Source organism: Netta rufina (assembly GCF_964035555.1).
Source record: "Netta rufina genome assembly, chromosome: 25".
NCBI lineage: Eukaryota > Metazoa > Chordata > Aves > Anseriformes > Anatidae > Netta > Netta rufina.
In genome coordinates, this window is record NC_140149.1 from 3,430,273 (window position 1) to 3,455,361 (window position 25,089).

Here is a 25,089-nt window from a genome sequence, read left to right on the forward strand (position 1 = left end):
GGGGCTTATCTCAATGTTGCCTGAGGCCAGAACAAAAGCTAGAAAGTACGCAGTACGTAATAAACCTACTTGAACTCCAATTTACCTTGAGAAGTGGTCAAATAATATTTTGGGGCAGGAGAAAAGGAACAAAATAAATAGATGTGGCCAATAACCGACCATTGTTTAAGCCAAAGCCATTCCATGTCTCCTGTTCCCAGGTTTTGAGTTTGAGAATACAGTTTAACCTCACTCGAAGGTTTCTCTGATCTTCAAAACAGAATAGGGAAAGTGAGGGCAAAGAATGAGATTCCAGTGCAGAAGGTAAGTGTCTCTGGAAGGGCTGTGGCAAGAATATGCTCAGCCTGTTTCCACTTGTGCAGAAAAGCCTACTCCTGTTGTGGGGTCTGTGCTTGAGTAAAACAGATCAGCATGAATAAAACAGATTCCATTTTCAAGTTACAATGAAACCCCAGGCGAGAGCTCTGTAATGAAAGTTAACAACTGGAAAACTTCAGCTAGGTTCACATGGTATCAGAGACACAGAAATGGTCAGACACAGCACATTCATAATAAGTTCTCCAGGCAGAGCACAAAGCTATGTATATGACTTACCAACCTTGATTTTACTAAATTACTCCTATCCTGCTTTCTGTCAAGTAAGTGACTATATTTAAAAGCTGCTGGGTCCAACGTTAATTGAACAGTGCCTAAGATACCAGTGACGTAGCAGAAGAGACTTTGAGGCTGTAGAATTATATAGGAAAAAAAAATCTTTGTCAGATCAAGAAGAGGGGAGAAGTTGTGGGTGGAATTAATTCTGTAACCATTTATTTTCATAAAATTTTAATAATTGGAAATAGTACAGTTCAAGAATGGAAATATTCCATATAAAAGAACGTTAAGGCTGTTCATACACACAGGAGTTTGCACAACAAATAAGAGGTGATGTAGCGTGCAATTACCAGATTTAGGGGTGTGGCAGTAACAAGCTGCTCTACCTTTGTTCAAATTAAAGCAATTCTAGTGTATCACCAAGAGGGACAATGAGGGATCAAGTGAATAAGCTGAGCCACTCACTTCCCTGCAAGCTGTGATAAACGCATTTATTGCAAAGCTCATAGCAACATTACGCTCTTACTTTTCCAAATGGACAAATTATACATCCTGTGAGTGAATAGCAAGCTCCCTTTGTATTGGAGCTTTCTAGTACTTCAGCGAGCTTTGTCAAAAGCAGCAGCAGCTTATAATACACATATTAGTGCCAGCTTTGCTGCATGTCCAAACTCTAGAGAGTTTCACATAAAAAAATAGAAAAATAGGACAGGCAGGACACCTGTCCACAGTGATTTATAATTACAGAGGAGAGGGACAGATTTCAGACAACATGATGAAGATTCTGTACAAAAGTTCATGGAAAGGATCAGTTGTCTGGTTTCAGAGGAGTTCTCCGCTGGGACCGTCTCAGAGGGACACGCTGACTGCTTTTCCTCCTTGCTGGAGACTCTACTTTCCACTCCCGTGGCAGGGATGGTCTGGAAGGAAGCACAGTGACCATTTTAAACAGTCTTTCTCACACTGGTTGCTGTTTCAGACCTGGGTTGAACTTACGGTTTCTCTGGTGATGTCAAACAGATAATCTCTCCTGGCTGGTCCTCGGCCTCTTTCTTCTCTGCAAATAATGCATACATTTTCACATATTAAAAATGCCACAGATTTGATCATTTGGGTTTCTTACCTCGTTCAAGTTAGGATCACAGAGATAACTTGCCTGGAGCCGAACCGGGTGTGTGCGTCAAGCTGATGTAACTGACCCCAGCACCAAAAGTCAACTCATTAATGGTCTCTGAAAGAAAAAACACATCAGCCATTGAAACAGCCAGAGGCCAAGACATGCTGTAGGATAACACTCAAGTGTTACAGAATAAGTATATCCAATTAATTGCAAGCACATATGCATCTCTCTTTTCCAACTCAGCAGATCTCAGTCTCTCTCGTCCAGCCTCAAATCTATGTGCTAAATCTGATGGGCCATCTGTGCACATCGGCTTCATACTCCAGAATAACAGCCTTCCCTGTTCATGAAGGAAATTTGAATTAATATGGGACCCTGGTCATGCACCTCCTTGTCCTGCCTCACCTCCCACTGAAGATTGGCCATTTTCCACAACTATAGCATCTCATGAACTGTCCTTAAAAGCAGAGTCAGACCAGTTACTTTGCCTGATGAAGGCAGCACACAGGGCCCTTGAAGGCTGACAAAGTATGCGAGCAGCCCTTCCATGAGGAACTATCTGCAGCCAGACAAGAGGAATCACTTGACAAGGTACAATTTAGCTTGCCTGAATAGGCCATGCTTGTCAGCTGTCTCTTTCCTGTCATTTATCTCAGGAGAGATGTCACAATATTCAGATTTTTCTTTTCTCAGCTCTCTGTTTTATGCTCTTGTTTCCCAGAAGCCTTCACAAGGAATTACAGTAGAAAGTGCTTTATTGGATAGGAAATGGAAACTCTGCTAAAAGGAACTCTCTCTTCAGACTAACAAGGTCTGCTCTTGAACTACCTCCCTGGCCTGGAAGGGAATCATTGAGGCTTGCAGTGGAAACCAGATTTGGTTGATCTGCTTTAGCTGCCCTCTGCAGACTGCTCTGCAAGTCTCCCAATTTTGTGCAGTGTGTGCCTGAACAAGTTAACTTGGTTAATGAAAAATGTATGTGAAAGGTAAGAAGGAAAGGAAGAACTGCCATCAAGTACGGTTCTTCACGCAATCAAAGGTATTATCTTCACAAGTGTTTATGTGCCACGGTGAAGAAATCTTGCCCAGACCCACTTAGTCATTCTCCAAGTAATAAGCAGGAGAGGTAAGAAGGAGGCCCAGAGCCAGCAGGGACAGACTGGCAGAGCAGTTGAGAGAAGAGAAGTAGTCGAGAGACAGAGACAGTTGTGCTTAACTTCTCAAGTTAACTGCATCTCCAATAGTTTTAGAATGATACATCAGGCAAAGAAAAATGTTTTCTTCTGCCTGTCTGTCAGCCTGCAAGACCCAGCACCACCATGCAGATGGCTCAACACACAGCAACTTAAGTGCTGCTGCTGCTCTGTACAGTTTGTCTCCCCAGTGGAGGACACATGCTGCCTTGAAGTAGGAATTCAGCCTTAGTACCACTGCAGATTAACATTCTTCCTCGTTGTTCACCATATGGTGCTTAAGAGAAACAGCCATGTGAGCTTCCAGACAGAGATTTGGCACTTAAAAGATTTCTGCTCTCTAAAAACACACCCCTAGTTTTTTGTACAAAGATCATTACTTGCTGCTCAGGCAGCGAAGAGAAACACTGGGGCAGACAAATCTAGCCAAACAGTGGAGCATGCAGGGAAGAGAAGGGTCAGATTTTCCAGTGGATGCACATCACTGCCACTGGTTTGCTCCTGCCTGCTCATGGATGTCAGGTATTTGCAGACTGCCACACAGCTCACTGCCTTATTGGCTACATGCCGTTGGCTCTCCTGCGTGCATGCAGGTCAGGTGTTTGCACAGACACAGGCAAACAGGGCGCTCAGATGCAGCTCTTTCCAGAACATCACCCCTGCCCCATTAAAATTCACGGCTGCCTAATGAGAGCTGACCAGAAACTCACCCAGACTCCTAACTTAATTGGAGCTCTCTCCTGAGTGGGGAGGGAATTCATCACCACACTACAATGGAGATGACCTAAAGGAGTTCAGCAGCGAACTGACAAAGGAAGGGAATCTACTGCTGAAGCTCAGCTCCATTCGTGAGACTAGAACTGTCTCTTGCAGAAAGCAAAGCTGCAGAACGCTCTGGGGCTGTCAGAAAACATTCCAATAAAACGTAACTTTTGAAGATGAGGCTTTGTGAGACGGCAATACAGCTGCAGTGGATATAAGCAGCGCAGACTCACAATTTGTGTATGAGAGATTCCTCACTGTGTATTTTTTAACATCCACAGTGGAGTAGAAAAACAAATGCTCAGCTCAACTATTTCTTTGGGTAGAAGACACACACGCATTCAGAAATTACCGTGCAGGTTATTAATCCTTCTTGAGCAGCTCTGTGCCATCTCACAATGGACACTGCCCACCGCCTGCTGTAGTGACAGAAGCAGGTCACAGCTCACCTGGGATCTTTTGTTTGGACAACAGGAATCCCTTGTCTTAGAGCTGGAAAGGACTGGACCGTGAGTATTTCCCTCTGCAGCAGGGTTCTGTAGCTCAGTCTAGAAGTGCCAAGCTATGCTTCCAGGGTTAAGGAGAGCGAGTGTCTCAATGCAACAGAATCCTGCACACCCCTCACAAGCTGCTAAGGAGCTCTGACAACATGTCTCCTCAGCACCCCGTAGTTGATCAAAGAAGAAAGGGCAGTGGATTTGTTGTTTCAGCAGCCCAAAATAAAAGCTCTCCTGCACCAACTCAATACTGTAATATCCTGTGACACGTAAATGAAAACCATACTGGAATGTCCTTTCCCATGTACGCTATTCATCTGAGACTTTCAATTTCTGAATAGCTCTTATCTACCACAGCCATTTACAAAATAAGTAGCCAATACTGACTAACTTTCTCTGCTCTTTAGGGGAGCCACCCCTCTCTCAGAAAATGAGGGCTCAGTCCAATTTGGAAAGAGTTCTGTTGGGTTACTTACGTTCTGGTGTGCTGATTGCACGGCCCACCACAGAAACATTTGATCCAGTAGACTGTTGATTCACACTTCGAAAAGATGCTAGAAATAACAAGAAAATCATTAAGAACAGAAATGCTCAGAGAACTCAAGGGTCTAACAATGAGGCTGTGTCAACCAGCCTAGTCCAATGGTGAATCATTTTGTAGCAAGCTTCCTACCTTGCTTGCTGCTAGTTGTGCTCGATGGAAACAACACAGCTGATAAACTGCCCCCGAAGCTCTTGCTGCGTTGCTTGCTTCTGTCCTCCACTGCTTTCCGGGCAGAGTTCAGGATGGCAAGTGTGCTCAAAGATGTTGGCCTACAGGGCAAAAGGCATTACAGTAACAGTGATTTCTTTCTGCAAGCCCAGAGGAGATGCTGCTAATGAGGGAAAGTTCTGTGTCCCTCCCAGTCCTTTACAATCTCAGACCCCTTTGTTAACAAAGTTATGCTGCACCATTGGTGACGTGGACACTAAGCAGGAGTGGATAAACAAAGCAACGGCCCTGTAGAATATTGTAACCAGTGATATAAAAACCATACCTGCGACCAGGCAATGGTTGTTTCAGAACATCAGCTCTAGGTGTCATAAATTCAGAAGGCACAGAGGTAGGACTCGATCGAGGGGATGAGGGCTGTCTTCTAACAGGGGACTGGGCGTTAGCATTCCAGCCACCAGAAGGAAGAGCTGTCTCCGAAGATGGAGGTTGCTACAGAAAAGAAGGAAGGATCACATGTAACAATAGACACAAATGCAGGAAACCCTAGACATGAGACACCTAGACCTACTTGCTGTGTGATTGAATCCTTTGTGGGATGGACATAAAGGGGTGCTAGGGAGAAAGAGTTTATGGGACAAAGTTTTAACAAGGAACAAATAGTAAGTTTTGATGGGATATTCATGTCCTAGTTTAGAGGTCTATATATAGGTGCTCTTTAAAGTCAGGTTGCCAGGGTAAAAGTCATCTCATCTTAAGGTAGGTATCTAAAATAATTCAGGACAAACGAACTAAGCACATGCTTATTTTTTTTTTTACCACTGACTTTAAATGAGGATCTGCATGACTAGCAGAGATGTAAGTTTCCATTCCGTATAAATCTAAAATCAGCCAAAATTAATCCTTTTCTGTTTGACTTGTTTATCATTACCACTCTGGAAACAGAGAGCAACACAGCATATAAGGACGGACAGTGGGAAATTAGACTTGTCCTTCCCTTTAAATTGAATTATTTTTATGTTAATTGTTGCTCCTCTTTAGCCAGTGTGTGCTGTTTGTTGTTGTTCTAAGCATATCAGATGACTGAAGCCAACGCTTTTTGTCAGCAAATGCACAGGGGTATGAAAAACATGACCATGACCACAGACATACAGAGTCTGGGTTCTATTTCTGCACAAACTTTTTCAGAAGAGACAGCGCGCGTACGAACTTAATGGTCCCAACCACCTCTGCCTGCAATGCTGAGGCATGCTCTTGGTCTGACTCCTTCTCCCTGCCCAGCTGCTCTTCGTATTTCTTCATATCGTACTCCAGCTCGGCTGCCAGCTGCTTGTCCACAGCAAAGAAGTCTTTGATTTCATTTCGGTAATCTTGCATCATTTCCTGGAGCAATAAGGAATGTTTAAACTCTTTCAGAAATCTCTCCTGACTACTGATTCATGTCTCCATTCAGATCACAGCTGCTTAAGTGCAAAAGGAAATACCAGTTGGTAGAGCAGAGGTGTTTTTAACAGACTAAGAGTTGAAATTCCAATTTGTACTTCAGAACATGAAAAAGCTTTCCAGCATTCAAGCTTTCTGCCCACGTTCCATGAGGAGGCTCACACGTAACACACTGTGAGATCCTTATCTAAAATCCCTCCACCTCCTACCATATTTAACACAGTGGCAGTGTCACAACATCATATGCCTTCCAAATTTCCTTCTAAGAAGACTGTTCGTTCCATTACTGATTGCACATCTAACACATTAAATTAAGAGGGGAAAAAAAAAAAACAACAACAAACCACAATAACAAGAAAACACTTCCTCTTACCCGTAGGTAGTTCATAAGGTCCCGAAGAGCTGGAATCTTCTTCTGCTCCATCAAAGACTTCAGTGATGTGATTATTGGAATGATGTTTTCTACGAAGTTCTTCTTTTGAACCTTTTTTAAACAAGGCATGATATAAACATAGTTACAAGATGCCATAAAGGAGAAGTCACTCTGGTGTTAGATGAATGGCCTAAGTGAGAGGAATTCTCACAATTAAGTCTGCTTTTATGCTGCATGCGCGTACATAGGCTTTCAAGATCTACCACCAAGTCAGTTTGCACACTGAAAGCAAATTGCCAAAAAGTGCACGAAAACCCAATGGCATGTTCAGATGCTCTCCCAATAAGATCTGTGGAACAAATTTAACCTAGCATAGGTTCACTGCTTTCAGAAGAAATGCACTTCTGTTCATTTCAACTGACCCCTCAAGTACTAGCATCCATTACAAATTACAGATCCAGCCTTAACATTGTGTTTTCACAACACATGTTGCTTATATAGATCAGATCAGAGCAGATCTACAGAGCCTGCTTAACACCCTGCATGTACAGTATGTTCCTGGCATTGTTTTGTTATGTGGATAATTTTTGCTTAAGTTTCTCCATCACAGAAAAGTAAAAGTCCTCCCAGCATGGTGGACAGCCCTCTTCCCGCACCAGATTAAGTGCCACTTACCTGTGAAATGAGCTTTTTTTGTGCTACTTGCATGACAGCATTGGCCATTGCCAATTCATCATCTTCAGGCTGAATGTCCTCATCAGGTTTTGATCTCATAGTTGATAGCTTGATTTCTTTGCAGCTAAGGATTGCAAATGTATCTGAGAGCAGCTCACTGGCTTCCATGTCCAACGGAAGATCGTTATCCACAAAGCATGCTGCAACAGGCAGGGAAGAAGTAAAAGACATTTTACTGGGAAAAGCAGGGCCAGGAAAGTCAGGAAGTTACTGCTGGACTCACGGCTTTAATAGACACCAGTTGTTTGCCAGATTTGTTGTCATATTTTCGTAAAGACAGACCCCTACCTAGGACACTGTGGCTGATCTTTGTTGTAATGTTGAACCTCTGTTCATCTGTGAAATGGTCCAGAAGGAACCTGTAGATGTGCATCCTTTTTTCTTTGTTATCTTTTCCTTTCAGAGAGAAGAGATTCTTTGCCCTGTAGCAGAGCAAGATATTTTACATGGGTCAAGTCACATTATGCAATCTCACAAAAATAATATGGCTTTAAATCAAAAAGAAACATTTGAATGTCACTTTTGAGACCCATAAGCCTGCTAGGATACCACAGGTTCCCACAAATTACACACAGAAGTCCTCCCAGAAGTGTCACAGTGTTAAATTAAGTGTTCTGCCTTCCCTATCTCCCTGAGCTGTTTCCCCCTTTTTGCATAAGTAATTACAAAGCACCAGGAATGCTTTGCTGTAACCAAAGACCACGTGGCTGTACAATTCATCATTTAGCAGCAGGATGACACAAATGTGCTCAACTGACCGCTCGCTCTGGGGGAACCTGTTGTACTTCTCGTGTTTCTCATAGCTATTGAAATGGAAGATGCATTCAATGAAGTGTTGGGAGAACATTCCTGGATTCCTCTTCAGTAAGAGATGCACCAAGCAGAACTCTCCAAACCTGGAAAGGAGGAAGAGAAAGAATTTTCCCAGACAGCTTCTAAAAGCCACCCCTGAAACACAAGCAGTAAAGCAGAAGATGAGTCTCCCAAATCCCCCTGAATACCACACATTTAATTCTTGCCCAGCTCCATCAGGGTTTGAACAAGGATACCACCTTATTGACTTTAAGCTCTTTTTCATCCAGAAAAATACACTTTCTCAGCATCCACGATACTACTTCACTTCTTGCCATTAAAGCAGAGACAGAAATAAATTTCAACTTGAATCCAGGCACAGCATTTTCATTATTTATATGACTTAAGTTCCATTGTGGCTGGGACACAGTACTTTGCAAAAAGTTAATCACCAGAAGTCCTCCAAGAGCTGAAAGTCAATCTCAGACTCGAAGAAAGTATTTTTGTCTGGATGCAGCCACGGAATGCAGATGCAAAGAAAAAGGTCCCTGGTGAAATAGCAACATGTTTCACAGCTAAAGCTCTAGGAACGACATGTTGCAATGCCACCATCTACTGGAAAGCCATTTTTACACATTAAAAACACAATGGAGAGAAAAGAAGATGTGAATATGCACTAGTAAGCAACAATAGATTGATGGCCCTGGAAAGACCAATCTGCAATTTGAGCACTCCAGGTAGAAACAAGCAGAAAGCTGTCCAAGCCTCCAGTGCATCCAGCATCTCCACACAACCTACCACCCTTGGAGGAATGTGCCCCACTCTCGTTTCTTACGTAACAGAGAAACTTGAGACTTTGAAACATATAAAAGCTTCATAAATGTGCACTTAAGGTCAGCATACATAACTCTAATATGTCGAAGTATTACAAAACATGGTACAACGCTTAAAAAGACAAAGCACGCGTAAGAAAAAGGAATTCCTATTCCTAAAACAAACCAGCACACAATACAGAGCTATTAGAAAACCACAAGGAAGATTTCAGAAAGGCTTGCTTCAAAAATTCCTTTTTCCTGGGTATCTGAGAGTCAAAAATAGAGCAGAGATGCATATTTTGAAGACAGCTTGCTACACTGGACCTTCAATTAACTTGTACAGAGGTTCACCACTCCTTTGCTACCATTTCAGACCCTAAAGTGTTAATGATGAAGAGGGTAATGAGAGAATCCTTTCCTCTGAAATTTTTCTTCACATGGTGAAGGTGCAAGACTTAATCTTTTCTGAGTACATCTCTGATCTTCAACTCCAACGGTATTTTACCGATGAGTATTTTACCTGGCAATATCTGGATTTGGATCCACCAAGACGCTGACAAAACGGAAGAAGAGACAGTCTTTCCATTTCACAAACTCTTCCTGTAAGGATAGGACAGGCAGTACATTATAAGCCTGAACCAGGAAAAACCTCGGGTGTGAATCTTCAGACTGCAGCCAGGGCAATATCTGATGGAGGCTTACAGAATGTGCATCAGGCAAATAAGCAAGCTAAGGAACTTCACCCATATGTATACAAAATAAACCTAAAAAAGAGAATGTGCTGGGGGATGCTTTAAGCAGAATAAATGCCACAGCAGCACTCCTCTAGGTTTACCACAGATACCAATAAAAAAGTAGAATCAAGAAAAATCTGCTCTCCAATGCCAAAGACACAGATGCTATTCAACACTGTTCTCAGAGCCAAATGCACTCCAAATCTGCCTTGTTTGGCTTCATCTGAACACTGGGAGGGCAAACATTGTCAGCCACTCAACATTCACAACCTTAAAACAATAAGCAGAGACAGCAGGAGAAAAAGGTGCTGTGATGTTTTTTATATTCATTCCTATAGGAGTGAAATGCAAGGGAGTTCAAAGAAATATAAAGATGATGAGAGAGGAGATAACCGTTGAATAAAAATAATCTCGTTATCCAACTGTGCTAAGTGTCACTGAGGAGAGTTTTGCCTACCTCACAAAAAAGAGCAGTACCAAAATACATGTTTGAAGTTATCTCAAATCAGGGTAGATTGCAGCAATGCTCCAGCATCAAGCTGTAAGCAATACATCTGCTGGCCAGGTTGCCAGCATTTAGGACAACTGAGGTAACTGAAGCAGGCTGTCAGACGCATGCTTAGGACCTCCTTACCTGCAGAAGGTTGGTAAGCAGGATCAGCGTCTGCTTACGGATGAAGGGATGGGGGTCTTTCAGACACAAGGAGATGCTGGGAATGTATCTGTCCACCATGGTGGTGTAGCGGATGCACAGGTCGCACATAACGATGACGACATTATTGCGAACAGCCACATCATGCGACACCTCCAGTTCTCGAGCTAGAGCTGCAATGCACTTCTTTGCCAGATCTTCATGCTGCAAACACAATTTACCTGTGAAATGGGGATGAGACTGTCAGTGCTGTGAACGTATCCTTCTTCCTAACCAACACAGCCCAGCTTACTGCCTCCTTTGAGCCCAGTATGAGCCAAGAGGATTCAGGAAGCAAACAGGGGAATAAACAAGAAATACAAGATGAAACTTGATGAGCAATCTGCACAACCTCTCAAAGAGATTATACTTCAAGGAGTTCTTCCAAACTCTTCTTGGACCTATACTGTGGGTCTCAATGCCAAATTCCCTCCTTCACAGAGAACTATTCCTGTGTACAGGGTATTATTCAAAGCAGCTAAAAAGAACAGCCCCAGCTGTCATAGGCATAGCAGGGAGACACCCACCTCTAAGAGCATCTCTAAACCAACTTAAAATAAAATAGCCCGCATTCTAACATCACTTCTTCCTAACTGTTTCTATAAGCTCTGTACAAAAAGTACTCTCAACTGCTTTGGGAATTTTAAAAGAATGATGTTGAAGAGAAGTTTAAAAGAATGATGTTCATAGCCACAGAAGTAGTATAAAACCAGTTTCATTTAGCACTCTTCATTGTACTGCAGATGCAGATTTGACCAGGCTTCCATCACACGGTCATTCGTACTAAGGAGAACGAGTAACTATGTACAGTCATTCTGCTCTGAACTGTACCAGGTTTTCTCCGGCCCCTGTTGAACACCTTATTAAAAGGTAAGACGATCTCTCAGCCAGGAACCAATTCTGAGTACAAGGCCAGCACAAGTCTGCATTGCTAACCATACATCACTTGCACACCGATGTAGGAAAAATGCATTAACGGACTTGAAAAATAGTTGCATGCATGGCAGTATTTTTATGGTTTGTGCAACTTGTTACCATGGATATCTGCATTGCTAAAAGCTATGAACTGAGACACTACAAACACTGAGCACTGTGCCTGTTATAATCGACATGGCTTTGGAACAGAACTTTAACCAGGGAGCAGACAAAGGGTGGGAATTGGATGAACAAGGGCACAGTTCTGCTGTAGGACAGTGCTCACCTAGAGTAATGAATGCATGAGCTCTGATCACCGGAGGCATAGCTGATCCTCTAAATTGGGACAGTGGCTGAGAAGCCGGAGTTTCATCACCATCTACAGAACTTGTCACTACGAAAGCAAAAGAACAGGCCCAGAATGAAAACACACTTTTCAGGTAACAGTGTTGTTCATAAAAGCAAAATTAAAGGCAGTAAGTAGAGCGCCTCACATTGGTTAGAAGAAGCCAAAATGGACTGAATCAAAAGAAAGATGCGTTTCTCCACTTTGGCTGGACACAGCTGTGCAGCCTCACCCAAGGTGAAGAGGTGTCTCACCTATAAAGGAAAAAGCAACACTGGGGTCAAAAGGCAAACAGCAGGAATCAGTACAGTTACTTCTCCAAAGACAACTTAAAATCCCCTCAGTCCTTTCAAGAAGACAACAGCTAGAGAATAGAAGGTGAAGCTTTGAAACAGAAATCGGGCATGTTTAATGTACTATAAAACCTCCCTATATACTAATGATATTTAAGTTAACCTTAAAGCATTCTAGACATTTTATAGTCTTACTTCCAAACAACCAATCTAAAAAGTATGACTGGAAAAACAAAGAAAAAGACAGTCACTTTATTAAAAATACAATGGGCCTCATATCCTTAAAGCAATTTCTAAGGTATAAAACTGTTGTACACTCTCAGGCTCACAAACACGAGATGCCATTACCATATACAAAGGGTATACATCAGTACTTTTCCATGTGATAGTTACTGGCATGAGCTCTGTAGAAAACCCATTTTGAGAATACCTACGTCATTTGACCAGTCCACAAAAGGGAACCAAACTTACAAAGAGATCTTCTTGCAATTGCTCTGCTCCATCTTCTTTGAGGACTATATTCGAAATATAACTTTCACAGGTGGATACTAAGTCTCCATACACCTGGTCGAGCAGCTCCTGTTCCATAACAAAACAAAATTTGGCACTTAATTAAACAAAATCCTTAATTTGAAAACCCTTCTATACTTCGAATAATCTAGGTCCCGTTGAAATCCATCAGACTCTGACAGTCTTTTTCCTGCACATCAAAGTGCAAAAACAGCTTGAAGAACCTGGCTTTCACTGATCCACAGGCCTAAGGTTTACTTCATTATAGAAATCCCATGGGTTTAAACAAAAAGAATTTAGGCGACTTTTCCACTTATATCCAGTGCATTTGAGGTTGTCTGTATGAATTTTAAGATGTTGTTTCAAAACTGTGGTTCCATTCAAATGAAAATATTATGCAAATTCCAAGCAGGAGGGAGAACCAAAAAAGCTAGTCATCTGCCAGATTGTGAATGAGAATAAAGCATCATTTATCTCTTTTTCTACCATCTAAAACTTGTAGCATAAGAAACTAAATACATATATGTATGGCAGTTATGCCATTAAAGCTGCTAAGTGACCAACGTATAGGTACACCCGCACTCACAGTTGCAAGTTAACATGTTGTAATGACTGCATCTAACAGGGAGGATTTTCAGATTGTCAATTTATAAGAGAAAACAATACAAAAGAAGAAAACAACAACAAAAAAGCAACAAACCAAGCCATTAATCCACCCAGGCCTCTGAAGAATGGCATATGCAGCTTCGCACACTATTTACTAAACTTCATTGGGATGCCTATTATAAAATAGCTGTCATCAATATTAAAAGAGAATCACAACACATACAGCATTAACAAGAGAGGCTTGCACTAGTTCTATCTAGCTTCTCTGTGACTGTACTCAGGCTCACATCACTATTTTACCAGCGAAATGTAGCTCACCTCACTACTAAACAAAGCTATGCCATAAAGCAAATGGGGAACTTGGCAGGGAAAAAAAAGTGCAAATGATGTGTTACTAACCCCATGTTTGGGCTCACGAAAGAGGCCTAGAAAATGTGTGCATCTACAGCAGCTCTGGTATAGAATAGTCAGAACTTACAGGATAAACCTATGGCTTCTAACTGGACCAACCCCAAGAAATAGCTGCCACCATAGCAGCAGAGCAATAGTTCTCCTTTAGGAATGCTGTAAACTTGGACAGAAGGTCAATGCAAAGTATTTCAGCTGTAAAACAAAACCAAAAACTCTGAGGAAAGATCTCTACAAGGCCACCCTTAGATGGAGGATGCTCTCCAGCAAATCTGCAGTGTATCAAGTAAGACAGCTAGGCAGAACAGACTTGAGTTGCTGCAGACAGATCATCCTCGTTTAGTGAGCTAATCAACCAACAGACTGGAGACAGAAGTTGCCTTCAAGAGACAGCCCTCCTGAGTGTAAGAGAAGCTATTTTAAAAGGTGTATTTTAAGTCACACCTGTGTCTTCTCTGGTACATCTGCATACGCAAGGCAGAGCTTCTGCAGAGTTTCTACAGCTGGGCTAATCACCTCCAGGGGACATCGAAACTCTCTCAGCCAGCAATTGATGTTATCTGAAAAGGAGACCACACACATAAAATGAGTGTTTAAGCTAATCAACTGCTTGTGGAGAAGAAATAACAGTTAAGCTGTGAGACAAAACCGAACTCTGCCTTCCACTCTGCAGCTTCCCAGTCACTCACCAATCAGCCTCTTGCAGGTGCTCTGAGGGAGGTGCTTTGCGACATGACTGATGACACACAGTATATGTCCTATAGTGTCAGTGCTCACGTTCTGCTGCCTGAAAAACAGCAGCGTGGACAAGCCAAAATTAATGCTGCGGAACACCACCAAACCACGGTAGAAGAATCCTTTCACCTTGGCTATGTATTATCAAGGCAGACTTGTCAAGCCAAATGAAAACTCAAAAAGCTTAATGTAAGACTTCATTACTGCACAAATCTGCGGGCCATTACACCTGCTTCCTCGCTGCACAGACCAGTTGCCTGAATAAAGAACGATGATCTAAGCAGCACTTTGCCTGTCAAAGGACAGGAAGTGCTCACTTGCATTGCTCCTCATCTTTACTCCTGTCTCTTTCCTGCAGAATGGAGGGAAGAGCTCAAAGCACACACATACCTGCTGACACTGTCCCAGGATTCAATGACCTTGGAATAATCCAGCTTGGGTGAAGAACCTGCCACCTTAGCAAGCAACATCCAGGCTGGCACAGCACGCTCCGTTTCCACATGAGACATCACGTTATTGATGAAAGTGGAAGAGAATTTTTTCTGCTGGGACCAAATGTAAAAGGCTTTGTTCATGTAACGGCTACAAGGAAGAAAGAAAGAAACAGAAGTTAAACAAGGAGGGAACAAAATGCTTGCTCTTGCAAGCATCTCTGTCCAGGATACACTGAGAAACACAAGAAAGCTGCTGTCACTTCACATTCCTACTTTCCAGGATATGTCAAGATTTCCACTACATGTTTTACTAGCAGGACTTTTGGTCTCTTTCAGTTACCTGCTCTGATGGTTACAGTTCAGACCAGTTACCAGTCCTAATGCATTACAGAGCTGCCACACAAGCATGAATGTAGTGCAGCGTGTCAGTGAGACAGAACTGGTATCACAACGAATCAAGAAAACATTTCGGCAACCTGTACCAAAGACTTTCCAGCAGTTTTTATTTGAACACCCATAATGGAACAGGACACGATGATGTTGAGGCACCACAAGCTGCCCATTTTTCTGTTTTAGCCGTAGCCCCCTTCACATTGAGAGAGTTCTAACATTTATCAAGCTGCAAGGTACTCTAAGGTCATGAAGTAGAAGGTGCCACAACTCTGTCAACTCTGCAAACTATGTCATGAAATAGCCCAAATTAGATCACTGACAGTGGTACAGATTGGCAAGGCAGCACAAGCAGTATCTCATTTTCTATTTCGGAGCTATTATGCCCTGTTGACTAATAAACATACAGCTGCCTTTGATCAATGTTGTGTCCTTGCCATACTGTGTTATCCCATTTCTTCTGCTTCATCCCACAGCATTCTGCAAAAGGCAGAATAATTCTATTTGTCATAAGACAAGTAACATATTGTACATCAGAATTAATAAAAGACAATCTTCTCCTTTCTTTATATATCCTCTCTTACTTCTGTCATCAGAACACCTCCATTTAACATTCATGCTGCTACCAACACACCAAGAATAGCAGGTGACATTCCCGTAAACGAACGCTAGAGTTCAGGGAGACTGCACAGGTAACAAGAGCAAATAAAAATACTTGACATAAAGCAAAACTGCACTCTTCTCACCAGCTGCCAATGTGTCTGTTTGACAGTTCCTGTGTCCTAAGAGCTGGCAGAGCAGCACAAGCAGCTCACAATGTGATAGCTTCCATCTCTAGCAGCAGCATGCACTTACATCAACTGCTTCAAGCTGAAAATTCAAATAACTTAAAAAAACCCAACCCGCCAATAAATTTAGTTTCTTGCCCTTATGGAGTAGGCAGCTCATGCATTTAAATAATATGTAAGCTATGATACATAATGGTCCGTGGTCACATGAGGAATAGGAGAGCTAGGAGTATAAGCTCATGCTCCTACCCCAGTCCTCTGGTCAATAGGCAATTTCCTACTGTAAAGAGAAAACTGCACATTCCAATACGACCAAGTTCTTAAAAAAAATCTGGATTTTGTCCATGAATGCTAATGTACTAAAGACAATAAAGATGTCCAGGGCACTAGACGAAGGTCTGTTATGGAAACGCTAGCAATGCAGGGAGAGACACTTACCTCAGCTCCTGGCTCTCTGAAGTCAAGAGGGTAAGGAGCTCCCACGCTAGAATCTGCTTTTGATCTTCGCTCTGGAATTTCGTATAATGCTTTATATGCTGCAACAAGACCTGGTCAAGGCAATCCAAGGCCTTTTCTTGAACAGAGCTTTCAGTGTCCATCACAACAGGCACAACTCCGTGTAACCAGGCCTTCTGCACCAGGACGTTATCGTGCTGAGACTGAGAGAAATGCACTTCATATTAGAAACATTTCTGAGTTATTCTACAGTCCTATATGCACAGGTAAGATCAGCAAGACCCTAGAAACCCTGAGAGTCATTTATCAACTTTTAAAATACATTTTAATAAGCCACCATACTGCTCAACTAGCACAGCGATGTGGCAGCATATGGGACAAGGGAACAAATTTCCTTGACACCACCCATAGTACTGATTGTAACTATGATCAAGATACCTGGGGTACAGTACTGTAATACTTTGTTTTGTTTTGAAACCCTATAAATAATTGCAATAGTATTGCAATAAAACTGTACAGCAGATGATTTAACACTAAAACCAATGAGTTTTGATTAATATCAACCTCACGCTCCAACACTGAGATACTAAACCTTTGAGAATAAATAGAAGAGGAAAAATATTACAGTGCTATCATCTACATATTACATCCCAGTGAAGTGATTCAGCTTTTTCTCTCCCCAGCTTGAGAAGGCCAGCAACATAAACATTTTCTCCATGACATATAAATCAGTAGTCAGGAATATAAATGTTTCCAACAGCTGGAAGCATCCTACATAAATCACAAGTATGTGTAAGTTATGACTTCAAGTCAAAAGATAATAAAAAAATAAAATGCAGTCATAAAACGAAATTTGGTGAACGAACAATTGATGTGTACCAGATTTGCCTGTGTTCTCCTCATTTCAACCTACACTTTATCCACCTCAGGTCTGGATAAGAGTTCATGGTATTTTTTTCTCACCACAAGGAGCTCTGTTATAGACTGCAAGGCCTGCTTCCGCACAGAAACCGCAGGGTCCCGGCAACGCTCCTGGAGAGTGGACAAATCTTCTGCAGTACAAGGGATCACTTTGTGTTTCAGGATGTTCATGAAAACCTGGAAGTCAAATACCAGCACGCTTTTGCTGGGAATACAGGCCAAGAGCACTGGGTAACAAATCAAAAAGACATTCTACTCCCCACCAACTTTAACTAGAGATTAAAGTATCTCACTGAGAGCAAAGAATAATATTAATAATTTCCAAGTACTGGGCAGAACTTCATACAGAAAGCATCCTTTCAGTCATTCAGATTTTAAAACAGAATTCTGTACAGAATTAACGTCACAATTTCCCCTTGAAACTGACATTTCTCTTGCATGACTTATGTCTCTTACCAAGAGATAAAGGGGTGGGGGGGAACTGAAATGCCTCTCAATAGAACAGTTATAAATCCTACACTTGAGAAGCTCAAAACAGCCTGGGAACTGAAGGGGAAGAACTGGGGGAAAGAAGACTTATATTAAGTCAGTCAACAGCAGATGCATATTTAATAAAATGATGAAATTTTCATTGAAGAATCTCTTTTAAAGCTCATGACTTAATTAAAAAGAATTAAGCTACAAGCAAAGCAAGGCATTCCTCAAAAGGATGGTAGATATAACCTAAAGTCTCTGTTAACAAGGTTGAAACAAAATTAAGTACTCATTAAGCCTGAGCTTATAAAGAAGTCACTCAAGTTGAATGGCTATTGACACTTGAAAAGAGGCTCTCTAAGTGATGGAGTAAGTGAATGCCGGCAAGAATACTAGAAAAAAAATCATCATCGTGCTTGCATTGTTTACTTATCAGGAACTATTAGACAAGACCTTTTTAAGGTTTATATACGTTCTGTACAAATAGCAAAAAACTACAGATGGGCAAACTTGCATGCAGTTGGTTACTGCCTGATTATTTTAACTTCATTCTGGGTAATCACGCAGAACAAGAACACGTGCAGAAAACACTGTACCTGGAGAGCAGATTTCCTCACGTTGGTTTTCTCATCCCCGGCTCGCAGTCTGAGCATGGCCATGACTTCCTTTCCTATCCAAAACCATGATAAAAAGAAATTATAATATCCACCTAGACAGATTTCCCCCCACCATTTTGCAGTGCTAACACGCAGTACACTGTGCATAGACAAGGAGGGACACAGCTCCGAACTTGGATGAGCAATAAATATGTTCCCCAAGGCTTTCAGAGGCAAGAGATTGGGATGGAACAAAGCACAGCAAGAAAAAAAATTGGAAATAATCTTGGGTTCTTTGCAGCTGTCATTCTGCCAGAGGAAAAAAAAACAAACAAACAAAACAAATTCTTAAACTTTGAAAATAAATCCTAAAACTTATTACAAAAGAAATCGATGTACCAAATCATTCGACACACAGCAAAAAGAAATGATTCGTAATTTCCAACACATTTATTTTTCCTATATGAGAGATGTTAGGCTACCTTCAAAGTTTGAAAGCTCAGAGAAATCACGCCAAGTTCTAATCAAAGTGTACAGCACAGGTAACTCTGCCATATGTGGGAAAACCACACAGAGTAACCCCAGATCCACCGCAGACACATGACAGATCCATCAACTGGTATGCAAATAGTTCAGAATGCCTACAACAACCTTTTCTGAGTTATGCCTCACAGCTCCACATGATATAAAGTACTAATATATGAATTACTCTATTTTACAGAGGGCAAACCTCTCCATTTTGGATCTGACTGAATTCCCTAAGCTGCAGAATTTCAGTTGCGAAGAATCCAGGAGTCTGCAAGGAAACCAGAACACATCCCCTCTACTGAATGGAAAGTTAAACCTTAAGTTTTACTTTTCACAGCTATATTTATACATATTTCTGCACGTTCTCAGGAAAAAAAATACATTTTACTTTATAAAAATAAAGTATTTTATTAACTGACACACTACTGAATATATAAAGCAAAAACTATTTCTCAGCTTTTGAATAATTTAAGTGGACTACTGACAAACAATACTGATTCCAACCATTTTACTCTTGCTTTTAAGGCTTCTATTTATTAATACTTATTTGAATTCTGGCAGAAAGAGATTTTCTAAAAATACGTCAAATCTGGTAACCTGGTACTTTGAGAGATTCATCTGGAGGTCTACTGCATTGCCATTAAGAAAAAGGATTAGTCACAGGGAAATAATCAACAGTAGTTTGAAAGCAGATTTTTACCAAAGGAAGCAAAGGGGTTCTGATCTGCATGATTAGTACTTTCTTAATTGGCAGGTAACTACAATTGCATCTTCCTCCTGAGAATAGCTTGATGGAAAAAGCACAAAACCTTTTCACTGCGAGACTTCGCCAAAGAAATAAAAAAAAATAATCAAGCTCCTGTGAAGGTGACCAAATCTGCTGAATTAGTCACACTTTGACAATTGTCATTGATTTTTACTCACAGTGACACAGGCAAAACAAACAAAAAACCCCTGGGTCCTAAATGGCTGAGAACTAGCAAGGGAACACACTGTTTATGCACTGTCGGGCACTGAATATTCTGTAGAGCGCACTTCACCCTGCAGATTATCCCTACCCTTCTTATCTTTGCCCTTGTGCATATAGTGAGTTCTGAATATCCTCAGCTAAGATTTATTTTGCTTCTAAAATATGAGCTGTTTGGTCTTCATAGAAATGCAAAATGAGCACAGGCATAAGCCAAACAAGTGTGTGCCAGACAGCTTTGCTAATGCACCTTGACTGACTCTGAGCGCACTGTTTCTCAGCTATCCTCTTGAGCCACAGACAGCCTTTTTTCATCCAAGCCTTTTCTTAATTTGTTTTGCCAAGTGCCAAGTGTATGCTCAGCTGGGTATCGGATACAAAACCAGGCATCCGCTGCCACACAGAGCCTGCAACTAAACAGGGACTGCACAATACCTTAAGTGGCCCGGAGGACAGTTCTATTGGAGAAAGCAGATTAATGAAATTTATCAGCAAAATGTTTTAAAAGAAAGCTTTCAATAGAGAAGATAGAAGCCTGGCTCGTGGAGATAGGGAGAGAGATCCCACATGAAGAGCAGCGTGAGAAATGTAACAAAGCCACAAATGCAGGATGCGCACTAAGCAGTAAATTGAATTGTCAGCAGTTCAAGAGAGGTGAACAACAAGAACTGAGAGCAAAGATACCAGCAGAGGCCTAAAGGTTAGGAAGAAGAGATTTTACGTTGAAGAGATTCAAAGAAACATCACGGCCACAAAAGCCAACTTCTATGCTGATTTCATGCCATCAAGAAATTAGAACCATCGGGTTGACGTTCTGCATCAGTCCATTTAACCTCACGCTTTGCTTTCAACTCCAGCCAATAGCTGATGCTGCAGAGAATTAAATTCTTCCCTGCATCACAGAGCTAGACGAAGGTGCTGTGTTTTATGCAGCGAAAATATATTAGTTCTTTGTGCACTGGAGCAAGAGATTTAATTACCCTTAAATTTATGGAGTTACAAGTATTATATCCCACATCAATTACCATCCTTTTTGGAAAGGATAAATTACCTGCTTTTCAACAAGTGTTGCTACCACATTAGTACAAACGAACATCAGTATTTCACGATTAAATGTATTTTCCAGACTTAAGTGGAAATAGTATTTCTTTATCGCTGGCACTTCCACCCCTTTCATCACCCGTAAGTGGTTTTTAACAGCTCTACAGAAAGATCTCTGCTTTCCTTGAAAAATGGACAATGAACACACTTCAGAAAATCTAATTTCAATTAAAGTTTTGAAAAGCTATCTGAAAAGGCCAGGATAATGTTGATGTACCATCAAGCACAGCAGTATCGTTGCCGTCTGTCAGCTCAATAGTTTTGAAAGTTGGCAGGGTCTTCAGTGGATTGTTGGATGTAGCTGAAAGAAAAGTTCAAAGTTTAAGAACAAAAATGGCTTACATTCAACTAAGCAACATGGTTCATTGTTAAACGAGAGCTTCATGCATGCCCTATGTTTATAGGTACATTTTTAGAAAATGGCATGCCAAGAAAAGTCTGAGGCTTATCATAAGAGAATGACTCTCTACCTTCTGCACCGATGATCGAACTCGCACTGTTTGTGTTTGCTTCCAAGACTGCATGGTCATAGGCTGCCAAAAAGAAATAAAAAAAGAAATTAAATGAATCGTTTTCATTCAGGATATTCTGTCATTCCAAATTTTTTCAAGCAAGTGATCTAACCATTGGATGCTGTATGCACACTTCTGAGTTGTGCCATCTGGCCTTTACCGAACCTGAGGGAGTTCAGAATGCCAATCACGAAAACCCAAATTTAGCAGAGGTAAAAGGCAACTCAAGACTTAATCAACTGATAGTCAAGAATTAATCTCTTTCTAAATGTACAATTCCATTTTTTTGGTAAATATCTGCCAAAGATATCTCATGCAGGAATCTATTTAGAGCAGATATATGACAATAAATGCCTTCCAAATATAAGGCTTCACAAGTAACGAGACTCATCTATTACTTCTCTTTATGACACAACACACAAGGGCACTCAGTGCAAATTTCAAAGAGCCTGACAACTAGTGCTGCCGTCTCCCAATAATTACTCCCCAGAAAACTCCAGAAACATTTTAACTATTTAATTTACCCATAATACTTACAGCCTTGTAGTAAATCCTGTATACTATCCAAGGCAGCAGCACCTTTCATTTCCAGGCAGCGGGCAAAACTGCTTAAAGCTTTGCTACGGACCACGGATGCTTTGTCCGAACACCGGCCAAACACCATGACCTGTACTAAGAACTTATGTTTTAGAAACTTCTGCTGATCCTGTGACAAGGAGACACCTGAGTTTCTCTCTGGCACATCCAACAGAGCTAAAGCTACATCAAGAGCAAACACTCTGTAGGAAATCTGAAAGAGAAAATGCACAAGGTGCTGTGTTAATGTGAGCAGACACAGGTTTTACCTACTTAGTTTATCAAACTCTTGGTTATCAGCAACAACTATGCTATTCAGTACTGCTATTGAACTTTTCCTCCTCACAACACTGCTGTAGCTGAACTCTGGAAGAGTAAGGAGATGTACTTACTTTACTGTTGTGTGAGTATTTATATAGCCAAGCAATGAAGTCAGCAAACTCTATACAAGGCAGTTTATTCAGCAAATTCACCAAGGCCTGTGCAGCATATGTGCGATAATCAGCCTTATCTGGGACCTGAAAAACAGGAACAATCGCACATTACAATATTTCAGCGCTCTGCTCTAGAAGCCAGAAGGGCATTTTACAGCATAAGAGAATTATTTGTTTATTTAATGAGGCAATATGGCCACATTCAGGAAGCAGTGGGATAACAATCACAGCTTCCTCGGTCACTGCTTCAGCACTCACACACGCAAAGCAAATTCCCCGAAGCAGAGGTGGAGCTCAGATTAAATCAAGAGGTAGTGTTTCTACATGGCAGTCTTCAAATGGTTAGTGAAGAAAGAGCTCTCATAATCCTCATTTTCCTCTACTAAAACAGTGTTAAAAGCAACTGCAGATTTGGGAAGGCCAGAAGTAGGGTACAGTTTATTGTAAATGAGGGGAGGAAGTGTCAGGATTCTCCTAGGATGTGACAAGATTTTGAAGACATCTGGGAAATCCAATAAAAATTAACACACACTGTGATCGGGCTGTAAAGAAATTTGCAGACAATGAAAATATTTTAATTCCTTATAAAACACTATGAAAAAAAGGATCTGTTAGAGATACTGCAATATATCAACACACAAGTTCTTCAGCCCAAGATACCCCAGAGAGTAGCATACCTTGGTGCAGATATGTTGCAGTAATATTCGAAGAACAGGAAAGGCAACTTCTTTCAGCTCCTCTACTACAGAACTGTGCAGAGGGAAAAACAAGCATGTTTTAATAAGGCTGTTTATATAACAAAGCAAAAATCACGTATAGAATGTTCCTTTTGAAATGCATTCTGAAAGGTGCACGTTCTGGAATCACTTGGGCTGGTGTAAACGATACTGTCAGGGAGCAGACCTACTTACTTTATACATTAACCTGACTTTGCAGGCAGAAAACATTTCTTCCAGTACTTTCCTACAAGGAGAAGGGCAATATGAAAAGCTTCTTTATTCTTAATCTACTTATTAAATGTTGTCTGTGGATCTCTGCACAAACTAGACTTTTGAAAAACACAGATCCCCACAAATAATCAAAGGCAAAACATCTTTAAGCAGGAGAAAGCAAAGAAATAAAGAGAAATGACCTCCTTACTAATATTTTATCTTCTTCATAATAATAAACTACAAAATAATAACTTACGAAACCCGAAAAACTGAAGACACAAAGCAACAGACAGAAAGTACCTCCCTTCCACTCATTGTCACTTCTCTGTCAAACAGCTCCTAATTTTCCCTCCAACAGCAAGTTCAGTAAATTCCCATTACACAAGTTTTAATTAAGCCCCAATTGCACAAACTTCAAAGTCAGTCCCACTTTGTCTCATCCCTTTATCAACCAAAGAGTAAAGCAAAAGCAGACAGAAGAGCAGACATACCCAGGAAGGGTAGTGCCAGAGCTCTGTACTTCACCTGATGAATTTTATAGCCTGATTCCTGGCACTGATCACAGCTGATGTGATTGCAAGAACCGGGCGTCTGGAACCTACACCACCTTCCACCATCAGAATGACGCTGAGGATTCGTTGGAAGACACAACGAAGAACCTGGAAGGGAAAGATTATCTTCACGTTCATCTTCAGTAGCAGCTGGAGCAGACAGTAGCATTCTTAACTAGTTTTACAAAATAATTCTCAACCAAACAAGCTTCAGCCCAAGTCATAGCACCTGACAAAACGTGACCTCTGGCAGAATTCAGAGAGGACCCATTAATACACAGAACAATTTCCCTAGCTGTAATGTTCTCGTACAAGTCCAGTAAGGCCCAAGAGCATCCTGACAACATCTACAGATCCCCTCCAAAGCAGTTCAATTTGCCAGAAACATTTGGAATGTGATAAAATTCCTTTTTTTTTTTCTTCTTTTAAACAGAAGACATCTTAAAATAAACACATGTTTTTACTGCCACGTGCACTAAAACTTTTGGAGTTTTCTCCCTGCCGCACTTTTGGGACCACAGCATGCCTCATCATCTTGAGGTTCACTGAGCAGTCCAACAGGAGAGACAGGGAAGATGAGGTCGGTCTCAAAAAGGGAACATAGATCTTGGTTTATGCAAATTCACCAAGCACGGTCACACCCAGAGTTCAAAAGCTCCATCTACAGGAGCAGCACACACACAGGTAAGCAGATGACACATCACGCTGGAGAATTTACCAAAATAAAAATGTAAAGCTGTAGCCAGATTTCTGGTACAACTGGATGTTCCATGATGACACAGTGTTCTCTGAACTAGCATCAGCCCTGCTTACTGTGATCTGGGCATAATGCTTCCCCTGATCCCATCATGCTTCTCTGCTGCACAATCAAACGCCACAGCACACTACAGAAACAGTGCTGGAGCTCCACCTAGCAGGGGACAAGAAAATCCAGGCAAAGGCAGTAACCTGGAGTTCTCTTTTTAAAGATTCAAAGATCTAACGTCACTGCGGCTATCCTCTGTTTTCAACTAATTCATCCAAAATGTCACTAAAGCCCAGAACATAACACACATGAAATGCGTCGTCCTACAAGTCAAAGGAAATATGCACTGGGGCAGAAAAAAGCATCTCGACTCTGACATGGCAAACACACGTGCACAAGTGTATATATAA

The 25,089-nt window shown here is 41.3% G+C and overlaps 1 protein-coding gene across 1 annotated transcript in view; it reads right to left on the bottom strand.

Annotated features, from left to right (window-relative positions):
- Nucleotides 1-928: 928 nt before the first annotated feature.
- NCAPD3 (non-SMC condensin II complex subunit D3) overlaps nt 929-25,089 on the bottom strand; it is a gene marked incomplete at its 5' end in the record, with an annotated part of 28,006 nt that continues 3,845 nt past the window's right edge. The window contains 28 exons of the mRNA XM_084301589.1: nt 929-1,514; nt 1,591-1,651; nt 1,751-1,825; nt 4,643-4,720; nt 4,840-4,979; nt 5,204-5,370; nt 6,106-6,261; nt 6,695-6,805; nt 7,370-7,569; nt 7,718-7,851; nt 8,188-8,325; nt 9,557-9,636; nt 10,405-10,643; nt 11,663-11,770; nt 11,871-11,976; nt 12,487-12,594; nt 13,984-14,099; nt 14,229-14,326; nt 14,665-14,856; nt 16,325-16,545; nt 17,306-17,440; nt 18,334-18,407; nt 21,147-21,230; nt 21,379-21,462; nt 21,979-22,231; nt 22,410-22,535; nt 23,129-23,201; nt 23,909-24,042. Coding sequence (XP_084157715.1) covers nt 1,403-1,514; nt 1,591-1,651; nt 1,751-1,825; nt 4,643-4,720; nt 4,840-4,979; nt 5,204-5,370; nt 6,106-6,261; nt 6,695-6,805; nt 7,370-7,569; nt 7,718-7,851; nt 8,188-8,325; nt 9,557-9,636; nt 10,405-10,643; nt 11,663-11,770; nt 11,871-11,976; nt 12,487-12,594; nt 13,984-14,099; nt 14,229-14,326; nt 14,665-14,856; nt 16,325-16,545; nt 17,306-17,440; nt 18,334-18,407; nt 21,147-21,230; nt 21,379-21,462; nt 21,979-22,231; nt 22,410-22,535; nt 23,129-23,201; nt 23,909-24,042 — 3,603 coding nt within the window. The 3' untranslated portion in view covers nt 929-1,402. The remainder of the gene's footprint in view (nt 1,515-1,590; nt 1,652-1,750; nt 1,826-4,642; nt 4,721-4,839; nt 4,980-5,203; nt 5,371-6,105; nt 6,262-6,694; nt 6,806-7,369; nt 7,570-7,717; nt 7,852-8,187; nt 8,326-9,556; nt 9,637-10,404; nt 10,644-11,662; nt 11,771-11,870; nt 11,977-12,486; nt 12,595-13,983; nt 14,100-14,228; nt 14,327-14,664; nt 14,857-16,324; nt 16,546-17,305; nt 17,441-18,333; nt 18,408-21,146; nt 21,231-21,378; nt 21,463-21,978; nt 22,232-22,409; nt 22,536-23,128; nt 23,202-23,908; nt 24,043-25,089) is intronic.